A 14,956-nucleotide genomic window follows, 5' to 3' on the forward strand; every position below is an offset into this window, starting at 1 on the left:
ATTATGAATTTAAATCCCTTTTTACAGTCTGTAATAGTGAAAAAAAAAATTAAAGAACTATTATCAAAAGCCATTTCTGCCAATTTAAAATGCCTTATTGGATGGCTTTATCCCCTTTGATAATTCCATTATCTTTGTAAACTTTGACTTGGATTTATGGTTCTTTTTTGTGTATGTATGTGCATATGTATGTGTTTACCTATATTTATTACAAACAGAACCTTATGCCCCCGTGTCCTTTCTAGTCTTTTATTTTGGAACTTAAAGAATTAGTGATTTTAAAATAGGAAAAGGGGTGTGTGTGTATGTGTATATGAATGATAGAGACCGTATGTGACCTGCAAAGACTAAACTTCTATAGCAAAAATGTGCTGACCCTTACAGATTTAACTCATATAAAAATATGTCTATTTGGGGGAACCTTCATTCTTTTTCAAAGTAAAGTTGTTAAACATGTAGAGTAGTGAGTATGTTAGAACCTGAGCTGGCAGTTGGCGGGACTTTGGGAGTTGGTGCTAGCTGTGGCCCCTGTTCCTCACGGTTAACCCCCATGCCCCAGCTTCCTGTCTGTGAAACAACATGATTGGACTAGATGCTCTCTGAGATTAGAAGCATGTTGGGGTGGATGAGAGGGTCTGTGGTGTGTAAATGTTCCATGGGAAACACCTGCCAGTGGACGAGGAAGAGGCCTGGTAAAGGATTGGTGGATGATGACAGGGTTTTCCTACCCTGAGAGGATGCATTGTTCTACCTGGCCTGGGCATTTCTGCTGCAGCAACAGGAAGAGTGATTGAAGTGGGCTTCCCATCCCTTAATTGAGGTGGAAAATAAAACAGATCAGTTAAAAGAGAAACAACATCTCTTCAAGGCTAAAAGAAATGTGCCAGCCTTGCTGGTTGTTGCAGTGAAATGATTTTAGTTCCTCTTAAACCTCTTCAAGCATCTGCTGAGGAATGTTAAATCAACCGGAGAATTTCTGGTGTCATGTTGCCCAGAACCAGTATTGTATAGTTCTCATGGATGCCCCTAAGAGATTTTCACTTTCTGCCACTGGCGTCGTTGTGATGCTCTTGGACTGACTTTGACCTGAACCCCTTTGCCCTTGTGCAGTTAAAGGAGTAGGCTCCGGAGGGCTGTCTCCAGCTTTTAAGCCGCTGGATCACCCTGCTTGCTTCCTGCCCCCTGTTCCTACATAAAACTTCCCTCCCTGCTTTGTGCCTTTCTAGTAAAAGGAAGCTGGAAGGTAGGGATCTTTAATAGTGTTTGGAAAACCACCAACAGAACAACATGTTTGGGACGGATGTTGTAGTGACATGTCAAAGTAAACTTGAAATAGAGACCCCTCTCGCCAAACCCCACCTCTAAGTCTTTTTTTATTGCAGACCACATAAAATGAAAGTGCTGGGGCACAGCTGCTCCAGAGGCTGAACGTCCTCATGGTTACCACATGCTTTGGAAACTCATCCCCACCAGACTTGCAGTTAATGAAAATATTTGCTTTGCTTGATATAAACAAAGTTTATGGGCAGAATTTGTAATTAGGAATCTCTTTAATTCTCTTTTACCCTTCAATCCCCAGTTTGCTCTTGTATCACATTCTAAGTATTTCTCAGTAATGAGCTTTCCTTTTTTATTTTTGGTGTTGTCATAATAGATGTATTTCTCCCTAATTTTGTGTCCCCACTCAAATTAAGGGACTTGAAGTCTGGGGTGTTTTTTTTTGTATAGGTCAGAAATAGTTGTGTGTGGGTTGGAAAGACAGTTGCCTTGTCACAGCACCTGCCCCTGTCAGGCCATCCCACAGCCATTTGACTACCCAGGTCGATGACTTAGGTGGTATAAGGACAGCCACAGGGCAGTGTAGCTCTCTTCAAACCACATGGAAAACCAGCATCACCTCTTCATGGTCTCCCCCACATCCCATGTGTATAATCCCCTGGGGCTGAGGCCTCAGCGCTTTCCAAGTTCTGTTCTGTCTCCTAGAGCTTCTTGCCAGACATCCAGTAACCTGGTCATCAGGCACCATTGTTGTAGGCACAGCACTTGTGTTTCTAAGATGAGACCGATGTGGTGGTGGGGACTGTCATGAGAGCCAGGTATTGGGCCAGAGAAAACAGCTGTCCTTTCTACTTTGAGAAGTCTCAGCACGGTGGGCCTTCAGCCCCAGTGGGAGCTGGCGTTCTGGTGCACCCCTAGTTCTGCCTTAAAATCCATTTCATTGCCAGACAGTTGAAGGGGAAGAAGCTGGGAAGTCTCATGCCCTGGCTCAAGACCTCAAGGAGGTGGTTTTTGAAAGATTTCAGGCTCATTCACGGCGGTGTAAGACCAGCTCCTGGGTCCTGGGAATTGGTGGTAATGGTATCTTACAGTGCATGCACCGGTGAGGGTTGTAGGAGGACCAGAGTGGGGACATTGCTGTCCACATGGACTTAGGCGGTAAGGATCTCCACTAACTCCTGCCTGCTTCCTTCTCTCAGAGACAGAATGTTATTTGTCTTGGGCATTTACATGAATGTTATTGTTTTTGAAAATTCTAGTGAGGGTTTCCTGGTAATTCTGGTTGTTTCTTCAAATACCAGTCATTTGGGCTTTTGGTGATAAATCTTTAGTTTCCCAGCTTCGAACATAGCTGGCCCAGCTGAGACCGAAATTACCTTTCTGATGTTGGCAGTTTACCCATTGCAGAACCCATGGCTCTTCTGTTCTCAGCTCTGCTGGTTTTTGAGTTGCCTTTGAAAGTCAGGCATGAGCTTGTTTGCCAGTTTTAAGCACCACCACCCCCTAGGTCTGTGGAGAGGGTGACTGTACGTTAACATGCCTCCTAACATGAAAAACAAGTACAACGGTGCAGTTTGGAACTTGATGGTTTGGGTTACATCCCTTTTGAGCCTTGTACACAAAGATCTGCAAAAATTGAGTTCCCTCCTGGCTGGAGAGCTTTCAATTCAAATCCAGGCTTCGATTTTTCAGAATCAGGAAGGCATAGTAAGGACCAGTTGGCTCGCTTTTCTCAGACTCGTTTGCTTGTGGAAAACTTTCTATATCTTTCCACTTGCTGCTGTATATAATTTAGAGCTTAAAGATGCGTTTTAATCATCAGGATAATGATTTACCTTCTCTCCTTGCTCTTCCTCAGTAGCTTTGGTTGGTGATTGGTGGGGGAGGAGCAATAGGAAGGGAGCATGTGATCTGAATACTTGAGGACTGGCTGCATTGTTTTTGGAGAGGCTGGTCCCAGCCTGCATACTCCCTTTCTTGTGTACTTGCTGCACTGTAATTACCTCCTCTGTATTAGTCTTATTCTTTTTGGATCTGCCTATCCTGGAATGTTTAATTTTTCATAGTGAGCTTATTTGCACTTAAGTTCATTAAGGGGTAAAGGTTTAGGCTGATTGAGTTGTAGGAGAGTAGACCCTGTGCTATGGGCAGTGTGGAGTAGATGAGATGGGAGAAGACAGGTATGGTGCTGGGGAGGAATGGTGAAGTAGGCTAGACCCTCCCTTGGACATTCTTATTAGAGAGAAGTGGTGGGAGGCCCGGGAGTTCTGGAATGGATCTTGGTATTTGAATCTATTCTACTGATACCTGTGTGAGACCTTTACTTTACTTTAGGTGAAATCAAAGCTTCTTGTGGATCATTCATACTTGACCTTGATCTAATCTCAGATCAGTGGCTTTCTGGACCCATTGTTAGGAATGAAATCATTCTAGTTGGTGTGCTGCGGAAAGGGGTATGAGGCAGAATTCATACCACTGATGCTTGAGTGGTGAAACTTGAATTTACCTTCACACGATAAAAAGCCATAAGAGTGGTAAAGAAAAAAAAATCATTTAAAAAATTATTCAACACACACATATGGTATATGGGAATTATATTCTAAGAATGTAGTTCTTAGGAATTAAATTTGCATGTACATATAATGGATGGTCTAATATAAGGTTTTCTCTCGCCACTCCAGGAGATGACTTTGATCCAGAGACTTCCTCTCCAGTCCTGCCCCCAGGCCATGGAGGTGACTTTTCCCTGAGCAGTCTTCCTATAGCAGAGGACACCTACAGGGTGAGCTTAGCCAAAGGTGTCTCGATGTCTCTGCCTTCCTCACCTCTGCTGCCTCGACAGTCTCACTCCGTGCAATCAAGATCGAACAAAAAATCCCCAGGTAAACAAGCAACAATACAGCCCTAAACTAGCTGTCTTGGTTACATATGTAATATACATATTGAAGTTAAGCAAAATTAGTGCTTGTGAGAAATCTTCTGGGAGAAGGTTTTTTTCTTTTACAGTAACTTCTGGAAGAAGGAAATCTTTAAAAACAAATTTATCATTTGAGTAGACTCATTGCTATAGTTCAACCTATGTATAAACTATTTTGATTGCCCAGGCTAGACTTTTACAAAGATTCAAGATGTTGTTGTCAGTATTAATGTTAACTGACAATTTTGTTGTCTTCTTGCTCACAAATTAGGGAATGCTATAATCTAAACGCATTGTGGTGCATTTAAAGGTAATGGATTTAGGCAAGTGTAATCTGACAACAGCCCGTTTATTGCTACCAAATGTTATATACTGATGTTTTTTCCTTGATTACATCAGCCAGCATTGGACAGCTATAAAATTTAATTGTGAAAATTCAGACTTGCAAAGGGGTGGGGGCAAAGGACTTATGGATTACTTGTATAAAGTATTTTGGCTTCCCTCATTGTTACCAACTTTTTGCACTTTACCAATAAAAACCCAAGCATTATTTAATTTTGAGAGGTTATGAGTCAGATGTAAGGAAAGCCTTTCCAAAATACTTATACTTAGAATCATTCTTTGATCTTTTTTTTTTAAAGATTTTATTTATTGATTTTTTCCCCCCAAAGCCCCAGTATATAGTTGTATGTCGTAGCTGCACATCCTTCTAGTTGCTGTATGTGGGACTCGGCCTCAGCATGGCCGGAGAAGCGGTGCCTCGGTGCACGCCCGGGATCCGAACCCGGGCCACCAGCAGCGGAGCGCACGCACTTAACCGCCAAGCCACGGGGCCGGCCCTCATTCTTTGATCTTTTAGGTTTGCTGAGTATTTGTTTACTGAGGGCAGGATAATTTGGGGCCTTATTGATCATATGCCAGTGCAATGATTCTTCTTACTTACATGTAAACCTGTTTGAAATTGGTCTAAAATGTGCCCTGGCTGTGAAATCGGTGTCTGTTTTTCTGGTTTCCTAAATATTTGTATTATTTGAGAAATCATATACAGTGTTTTTGAATCATTTAGTGGATGTTTGTGGTTTGTGGAGGGGGTAAAATTAATAGGGCACATCTTAGAAATGGTGCTGTGAATTGGTGGATTTCCAAAATCTTTTACTGTTCTAGAACTTTCTTATTTTGGACAACATAGTGTACGATCCACTCATTAGCTGGAACTTGGAAACCTTTTGGTATGAAGTGATTTCCTATGCCAAGGAATTTGGCCTGTTTATCAGTATTTGGGGAACTTCCTGGAATGTCCTTCCTTCCTTCTCTTTGCCCTCCCCCTGCCGCTGTATCTCTTTGTCAGATGTCGAATTTCTTCTCTTCTTTCAAATCATAGTTCCCACACTGCCTTTCTTGTCAGTCACCCCATTGGAATTACTCTCCTTTCTACAAATGGTGCACAGCATTTTACTTTTTCTCTTATCAGCCACATTTGTCCTTTTTTCCTTGAATTAGTGCGTGTGTGTGCTTCCTATGTCTGATGGATGAGGACAGGCACGATGTCTTTGAGTTAACCTCATCTGTCTAAAACAGATAATAAAGAGAGTTCTGAACCTCTCAGGGTCCTTAAGGGACCTTAGTTAAGGGTAATGCAAAGCGCAGAGATTTGATCTTTAGGAGAATTTTCCTTCCTATAGTCTGTGCTACTGCCAGTGAATTGATGCTGCTTGGGCCTTAGGACTGGCAAACACCTGAGAGACTCTAGGGAATACTGCATTTCAGATATAATTTTATTATTAATAACAAATTCAATGTTTGTTTTAGTGGGACTTTAATCTTTTAAAAAATTTTTACTTCTTCTTTGTTTTTTCCGCAACTTTATTGAGATATAATTGACAAATAACATTGTGTCAGTTTAAGGTGTGCAGCTTAGTGATTTATATATGTATATTTTGCAAAATGGTTGCCGCAAATAAGTTAGTTAACATATCCATCACCTCACAGTTACAATTTATTTATTATTTATTGTGTGTGGCATTTTAGTAGGACGTGATGGAGCAGTGAATGGCATGGCAAGATGAGAAGTGTGGCTATCCACAAGGGTCTCAGAGAGGCTACGGGCGCACCAGTAGAGAAATTCCTGATAAGGCCTTGTCTCCTTCTGTGTCCTGACCAAATTAGATATCTTTGGTTTTGGGAAAATATTCTAAAGTTTGTTTTTCTGCTTAGGAATAAAATTTATTTCTGCTAAATTCTTTGCAAGGCCTTACGAATCGAAGGGAGTAGTTCTGCAACACTTAACCTTTTAACGGATTGAAGAAAATATTCTCCATCTTAGATGCATTTGGTCCAAATGATAATTAAATACACTAAGCAGCTACTTGTCTAGCGGAGCAGTGCTTGTGTATTGCCCAAATTCGTACAGCAAATGAGTGTCTCACAGTGGTCATTTGGCTTCATTATCTTGGTAATTTTAATTCAAAAAGGAAAGTTAAGGGCAGAAATGCGTGCTTAAAACCGGGAGTGACTCAGAATACATCAGACAATAAACAATATTTTTTCCACAGTGTCTAACACACAGATTTGTGTTTAAACCATATTGTTGGAAAAATATCCAGAGCCCTGATGTTCTACCTGCCTGTAAAAATAGTTGACATATGGTTGTGAACGTGCATTGGATTTAAAAAGGGCCCTCTATTTAAAAAGCTAGCACCGTTGTTGCTAATGATACAGTAAATACGGTGTACGTGCAGCTCCCATAGGTATGGAGCCCACCCCCTCCCCACCAGCAGCAGGCTCTGCTTCAGGATCTTGTCATCTTTCAGACTCAGCTCTGAAATTACCTTGATGACTTCTGTTCTCATTTGTAAGATAAGACTCTTCTCTCTCTTTTGTTTAAGAAGGCGCTTTTAAAAAAAAAACCCCACAAACCTGTTTTACTTGTTTGGATAGAAACTCTTCATTAATTGATACTAATCAAGAAACTGTCGGGGACTGAAACTATTATTCTAGCAATGGTCAAATCCTATAAACCCCTGTAATAGGCGCTCAACGCAGCCTGTATTAATGAAAGTTTATGTATTAATACAATTGGTGATGAGCTCCTGGGCCATGGGAACTCTGGGCCAGAGACAGTTTCATTAACCTTGCAATAATATGACCCTGCATGTTACGATTGAGTTTCTTACATTCCACTTATAGTGCTACTCTTCTTCTACCTTGCTCCATGTATTTATAATTTTTTCACTGCTAGCCAGAAGATTCCATTTTCTGAGTGTTGTTCCAAATTTTTGTTTTTTCTAAATGGAAAATACATTTTCTGGTAATGAAAACAAAGACCAGTATCCATTAAAGTGGTTCTGTGGCTGTTGCAAGCCTTTTTGGATTAAGAATTCATTAATATTTGCAATGTATCCTTTTGTCTTGCAGGGAAGAGCAAAGCCCATTTCCTGTGGTTTATTTATTAGTAATATCATTAGTTACTTTATATTTGGATTACATTTCCCAGATCACTTTGGGGCCCGTTATGAAACAATCAAAAGGTAGTGAATGAATGAGAAGCAACCTTTTTTTAAAAAATTTTTTTATTGATGTCATAATAGTTTATAACATTGTGAGATTCCAGTTGTACATTATTATTTGTCAGTCACCATATAAATGTGCCCCTTCACCCCTTGTGGCCACCCCCCAACTCCCTTTCCTCTGGTAACCACCAAACTGTTCTCTCTTTCCCGTGTGTTCATTTATATTCCACATATGAGTGAGGTCATACAGTGTTTGTCTTTCTCTGTCTGGCTTATTTCACTTAACATAATACCCTCCAGGTTCATCCATGTTGTTGCAAATGGGGTGATTTTGTCTTTTTTTATGGCTGAGTAGTATTCCATTGTATAGATATACCACATCTTCTTTATCCAGTCATCTGTGGATGACCGCTTGGGTTGCTTCCACATCTTGGCTATAGTGAATAATGCTGCAGTGAACATAGGGGTGCAGTAAGCCTCTGTGGATTGTTGATTTCAAGTTCTTTGGATAAATACCCAGAAGTGGGATAGCTGGATCATAAGGTATTTCTATTTTTAATTTTTTGAGGAATCTCCATACTGTTTTCCATAGAGGCTGCACCAGTTTGCATTCCCACTAACAGTGAATGAGGGTTCCCCTTTCTCCACATCCTCTCCAACATTTGTTATTTTTTGTCTTGGTGATTATAGCCATTCTCATGGGTGTAAGCTGATATCTTAGTGTAGTTTTGGTTTGCATTTCCCTGATGCTTAGTGATGTTGAACATCTTTTCATATGCCTGTTGGCCATCTGTATATCTTCCTTGGAAAAATGTCTGTTCATATCCTCTGCCCGTTTTAACTATGTTTATTCTTCTAATCCATGTGCATGGGATGTCTTTCCATTTCTTTATGTCATCATCCATTTCTTTCAATAATGTCTTACAGTTTTCATTATATAGGTCTTTCATCTCCTTGGTTAAATTTATTCATAGATATTTTATTCTTTTTGTTGCGATTGTAAATGGGATTTATTCTTGAGTTCTCTTTCTGTTGGTTCATCATTAGAGTATAGAAATGCAACTGATTTTTGTCAGTTGACTTTGTACCCTGCAACTTTGCTGTAGTTGTTGATTATTTCTAATAGTTTTCTGATGGATTCTTGAGGGTTTACTATATATAAAATCATATCATCTGCAAACAGCGCGAGTTTCACTTCTTCATTGCCTATTTGGATTCCTTTTATTCCTTTTTCTTGCCTAATTGCTCTGGCCAGAACTTCCAGCACTATGTTGAATAACAGTGGCGAGAGTGGGCACCCTTGTCTTAATCCTGTTCTCAGAGGATGGCTTTTGGCTTTTCCCCGTTGAGTATGATGTTGGCTGTCGGTTTGTCCTATATGGCCTTTATCATGTTGAGATACTTTCCTTCTATACCCATTTTGTTGAGAGTTTTTATCATAAATGGATATTGGGTCTTGTCAAATGCCTTCTCTCATCTATTGAGATGACCATGTGGTTTTTATTCCTCGTTTTGTTGATGTGGTGTATCATATTGATTGATTTGCGGATGTTGAACCGTCCCTGTGTCCCTGGTATAAATCCCACTTGATCATGGTGTAGGATCTTTCTAATGTATTGCTGTATTCGGTTTGCCAATATTTTGTTGAGCAGAAGCAACCTTTTAAAATACTGTGATGGGGTACGACAGCAGATGGTGAAAAGTGAGTGACTCTACTTTTCTCATCTTCGCTTGTTTGGGGAGGCTGGGTAGTACTGGTTATTTGTACCTCTGCTGCTTCCGGTTCCGGGTCTGTCTCAGTCGACAGAGCTGATGTAGCAGTTTTGGAAACCCCTCTGGCTGGCCGTTTCTTTAAGGGAAAAACCTCAAAGCTGACAGGCTGTAAAGTAGAAGTCAATCTGCCCTTTGATTTTTGGACCATGAGTTAATGTCTGCCAAGACCCCCCTTCCCCCACAAGACTGTTTCTTGTAGAAAATTTGGAAATCCCAGCATAGAGACAGAACTACTGTTAGTGTTTTGATTTTCTAGTTTCTTTTTTAATCTACTTTACCTAAACATGTGCTCTGCATCTTTTCACTTAATTTTATATCATGAGCAATTTCCAGTTTGCTTCAAGAACTTGATATTTAATGTCCATTGTTTCAATATTCCATAACTGGTTTTTAAACTAATTTCCAAGTGTTGGATATGTATGCTACTTTTCAGTTTTTTTTTTTAACTCTGGCATGAGCCAAGATATTTTGTTTTGTTTTTGTTATTAAATTCTTATGAATTTCTAGTTGTTAATTGGGGTAAAACACACATAACAGAATTTACTGTCTTAACCATTTTTAAGTGTACAGTTCTAGTGTTAAGTACATTCACACTGTTGTGCAGCCAATCTCCAGAATTCCTGATGTGAATATTTTTGTCCAGTAATTTTTACACACATCTGATATCTCAAGAGTGGCAGCTTCCCAGAAGTGGAATTATTGAACCAAACGGACTGCATTTTTAAAAGATTCTTGATACATTCTGCCCAGTCCCTTTCCAGAGAAGCTGTATTGATTTCACATTCCCTCTAGCCTTCTTGAAGAGGCTTCTTTTTGAAGTCAACATCTTTTGGGAACAGTCTTTTTAGGATTGGTGCTAGTAGGTGCTTTGTTGGACGTAGCTGTGGACTGCTGAGAATTAGTAAGAGGAGGCTGAGAGAAGTCATTCTGTAACTTTCCTCTTTTGAACTTCCATTCTGTCTGCACTTCTCAGACAGTTTCCATTTTCTTTCTTTCCATGATACTGTGTCAGGGGAATTATCACAGCTGAGTCAGATCAAGTTCATGGTCAGAAAAACATTCAGCTGGCTTCCAGTTTTAGCTCCAATCGCGGTCTCTGTTATGTGGTGAGGATCATGGAGGATCATAGACATGTTAGAGTTGGCAAGGCCTCTAGGGGACGTCCAGTCAGGCCTCTTTGCAGAAATGGAAGCAAAGACCTCTCATCATTAAGGAATTTGCCCCAAGGTGCAAGTTATTGGAAGCTTGGCTTAAGCCCAAGTCTTCCGCTCTGTCCCTAGCACCTCTTCTTATGCCAGTCTGCATTGTTCTGCCTGTACATTGTTGACACATGAGCTGTAAATGATGTGGCTTTTTGTTCTGGCTGCATGCACTGGGGAGGCTATAGGCTTAAGGTTGTGCACATATGCATCTGTGAGGCTTCTTCTGGGGGGGTGGAGAATAACACTGGAAGCGCACAGTCTCAGCACAAGTCTGCTGGGAGAACTAGCTGGTTCTGAGCCCTGAATTGTCAGGGCCACAATCAAGGCTCTGACCTTCAACAAGGACATTTCCTCCTGCTGTGTGAATAGGACAACATTCTTTGTTTCCTCCTGGAGACTCGTTATATGATAGCCTCCTCCAAGGAGTAGACGGCTCTGCCTGTCCTTACTGCCACGTGCAGCCGTGACCAGGACACACGCACTTTCTTTTGTTCTGTGTTCACACGTAGAACCCGCGTGCATGTGTTTTCTCCACTGTGAACCTAAGGGCCTTTGAGGGCTGTTTATTCCCTTGCCCAGGAGTCCTGGTTCACCCACATACAGTTTGGCTTTACCTTGCAATCACGCCAGGAATTTTAAAGAATACTGGTGCCTAGGTCCTACCTTCAGAGATTCTGATTTAATGCGTATGAGGTATGGCCTGGGCATTGGGATTTTTTTTTTTTTTTTTTTTTTTTTTTGGTGAGGAAGGTTTTCCCTGAGCTAACATCCATTGGCAATCTTCCTGGTTTTTTTGTTTTTTTGTTTTTGCTTGAGGAAGATTAGCCCTGAGCTAACATCTGTGCCAGTCTTCCTCTATTTTGTATTTGGGATGCCTCCACAGCGTGGCTGATGAGTGGAGTAGGTCTGTACCTGGGATCCGAACCTGCGAACCCAGGCCACCGAAGTGGAGCATGTGGAACTTGAACCGCTTGGCCATGGGGCCGGCCCCTGGGAGTTTGTATAAGCTTCTCAGGTGATTCTAATATGTAGCAAAGTTTGAGAACCACTGATAAAGAATATGTGATAATCTCATAAAATTCCTTTTCAATGAAGGTAAATAACATAAATATTTGTAATCGTTATAAATTATAGAAATAATATTTGAGGAGGAAATACATTATAAAAATGTATAATACAGTAAATAACAGTATATATAGTAAATCTTGGTTCCTTCTGTACCCCCAGAAAGACACTTGGTTGAATGTCTTTCCTGCCTTGTTTCTGTAGTACACAAATGGCAGTGATGTATTTGCCCGTTCCCCCTGGCACTGGACGTATAAGAGGTTCACCTTTTTCCACTAAATAAAGAACAGTGGAAGAACATTCTTGTACATTAATATTTAAAGGCATCTGTGATATTTTCATTGGAAAGACTATAAAAGTATGATTACGGGGCGAAAACTTATTTCATTAATGTTGAGAATGGATATACTTATTGGTCACTTTTTTTCTTTTTTCATGACTCACAGAAGTTTTGTTTTCTCAATTCAGATTTACATATTTTTCCATTGTGATTTATCTCGTGTTTTTAAAAAAACAGCTTTATTGAGATATTTTATATACCATATAATTCATCGATTTAAAGTTTACAGTTCTGGGCCAGCCCCATGGCTTAGTGGTTAAGTGTGCGCGCTCCACTACTGGTGGCCTGGGTTCGGATTCTGGGCGCGCACTGACGCACCGCTTCTCCGGCCATGCTGAGGCCGCGTCCCACATACAGCAACTAGAAGGATGTGCAACTGTGACATACAACTATCTACTGGGGCTTTGGGGGGAAAAAAATAAAAAAATAAAGTTTACAGTTCAGTGTTTTTTAGTATTTTTGTAGAGTTGTGAACCATTGCCACTATCTAATTTTAGAACATTTTTATCTCTCTTAAAAAGAAAACCCATCCAGATTAGCAATTATTCCACCTCCCCCCTACCCTCCCCCTCAAATCCCCTACCCCACAGCCCTAAGGAAACACTAATCTATTTTCTGTCTATATGGATTTGCCTCTTCTGGGCACTTTATATAAATAGAATCATATGATATATGGTCTCTTGTAACCAGTTTCTTTCATGTAACAATGTTTTCTAGGTTCATCCATGTTGTAGCATGTATCAGTACTTCATTCCATTTTATTACCTAATATTTTATTGTATGTATATGTCACATTTTTAATCCATTCTTCAGTTTATGGACATTTGGGTTGTTTCCACTTTTTATAATTTTTATTTTATTTTATTTTTCCCCCAAAGCCCCAGTAGATAGTTGTATGTCATAGCTGCACATCCTTCTAGTTGCTGTATGTGGGACGCGGCCGGAGAAGCGGTGCGTCGTGCGCGCCCGTGATCCGAGCCCGGGCCGCCAGTAGCGGAGCGCACGCACTTAACTGCTAAGCCACGGGGCCAGCCCTGTTTCCACTTTTTGGCTATTATGAATAATGCTGCTGTAATATTTGCATTTGTGTTGTTGTGTGGATGTATCTTTTCATTTTTTCTGGGGTACATACCTAGGAATAGAATTGCTGAATTATATGATAACTCTATGTTTAACCCTTTGAAGTACTGCCAAATTGTTTTCCAAAGTGACTGTACCGTTTTGTATTCCCACCTGCAGAGTATGAGGTTTCCAGTTTCTCCACATTCTTGCCAACACTTGTTATTGTCAATCCTTTTGATTATAGCCATTGTAGTACATGTGAACTGGTATCCCATTGTAGTTTTATTATGAAGTTTTAAGAATTATTTTTATTTTCTAGATACCAGTTATGCAATATGCAAATATTTTCTTCTGTGGGTTTTCTTTTTCACTTTCTTGATACTATTGTTTTAAGCACAAAAATTTGTAATTTTGGTGTAGTCCAGTTATTTTGTTGCCATCCTGTTGATGTCATATCTAAGAAACCGTTGCCTAATCAAGGTCACAAAGATTTTATGTCTATATGTTCTCCTAAGAGTTTTATAGTTTTAATTCTTCCATTTAGGTCTATGATCCCTTTTGAGTTGTTTGTGTATGATGTGAGGTAGGGGCCAACTTCATTCTTTTATGTGTGGATATCCAGTTGTCCCAGCACCATTTATTGCAAAGACAGTTCTTTTCCTGTTGAATGATCTTTGATTGACCAAGTCATTGCTGTGCCCAAACCAGCCCTGTTGTTCTACTTCCCCCTTTGCTTATTCTCCTCCCTGTGCCCTAGGTTAGAACTTTTGTCTGTCAGAGTTGACCTCCAGTGTGGCTTGCATCTCTTGCTTCATCCAGCCTTCCATTATGTCTCTCCTTTTCCCTGTGTGAGAGAGAATTTCTTGCTCCAAACACCTGGAGCACTATTCTTCCTCCTCCCTCTGCACAGCTTTTTATTGCATTTCTCTGTCCTGACATTCCACGAGCTCCTTATCTTTGTTTGGGTCTTGTCTTTGTTTCCCTTTGGAAGCCTTGAGACTAGGATCTAATCACTTCCTTTCAGTTGCCCTGGTGATGGGCACAGGTATGCACTATTAAAATGAATAGGATTATAGTAGTCAACGTTCATCAGCTCCACGTGATTGGTTGAAAATACAGTAGGCCCTTTGTATCCTTGGGTTCTGCATCCCCAGATTCAATCAACTGAGGATTGAAAGGCCTATCATGGTTGTGTCTGTACTGAACATGTATAGGCTTTTTTTCTTGTCATTATTGCCAAAACAATACAGTATAACAACTGTCTACATAGCATTTACATTATATTATACATCATAAGTGCCTGCCCTTATGGTCTAGTGGTTAAGATTCAGGGCTCTCACCACTGTGGCCCAGGTTTGTTTCTCAGTTAGGGAACCACATCCCCTGTCTGTTCTGTCAGTTGTCATACTGTGGTGGCTTTCTGTTGCTGTGATGCTGAAAGCTATGCCACTGATATTTCAAATACCGGCGGGGTCACCCATGGTGGACAGGTTTCAGCAGAGCTTCTAGACTGAGACAATCTAGGAAGAAGGACCTGGCCACCCACTTCTGAAAAAATTGGCCATGAAAACCCTATGAATAGCAGTGGAGCATTTTCTGATATAGGGCCAGAAGGTGAGAGCACGGCGTAAAAAGACCTGGCAGGGTTCTGCTCTGCCGTATATAGGGGTCTCTAGGAGTCGAAATCGGCTCCACAGCACTAACAACAACAAAGGTATTACGAGTAATCTAGAGATGATTTAAAGTATATGGGAGGATATATGTAGATGTTTTGCTAATACTATGCCATTTTATATAAGGGACTTGGGCA

General features: G+C 40.6%; 1 protein-coding gene across 11 annotated transcripts in view; it reads left to right on the top strand.

The window, feature by feature from the left end:
* Positions 1-14,956, top strand: part of TANC1 (tetratricopeptide repeat, ankyrin repeat and coiled-coil containing 1) — a 230,335-nt gene that overhangs the window by 97,708 nt on the left and 117,671 nt on the right. For all 11 annotated transcript variants that reach the window (XM_087435249.1, XM_014785939.2, XM_014785940.2 and 8 more), the window contains one exon: positions 3,960-4,160. In XM_087435249.1, the coding sequence (XP_087291375.1) occupies positions 3,960-4,160 (201 nt within the window). The remainder of the gene's footprint in view (positions 1-3,959; positions 4,161-14,956) is intronic.

Source organism: Ceratotherium simum, chromosome 9, assembly GCF_057802395.1.
Source record: "Ceratotherium simum simum isolate JZ-2026a chromosome 9, ASM5780239v1, whole genome shotgun sequence".
In the NCBI taxonomy this organism is placed as follows: Eukaryota; Metazoa; Chordata; class Mammalia; order Perissodactyla; family Rhinocerotidae; genus Ceratotherium; species Ceratotherium simum.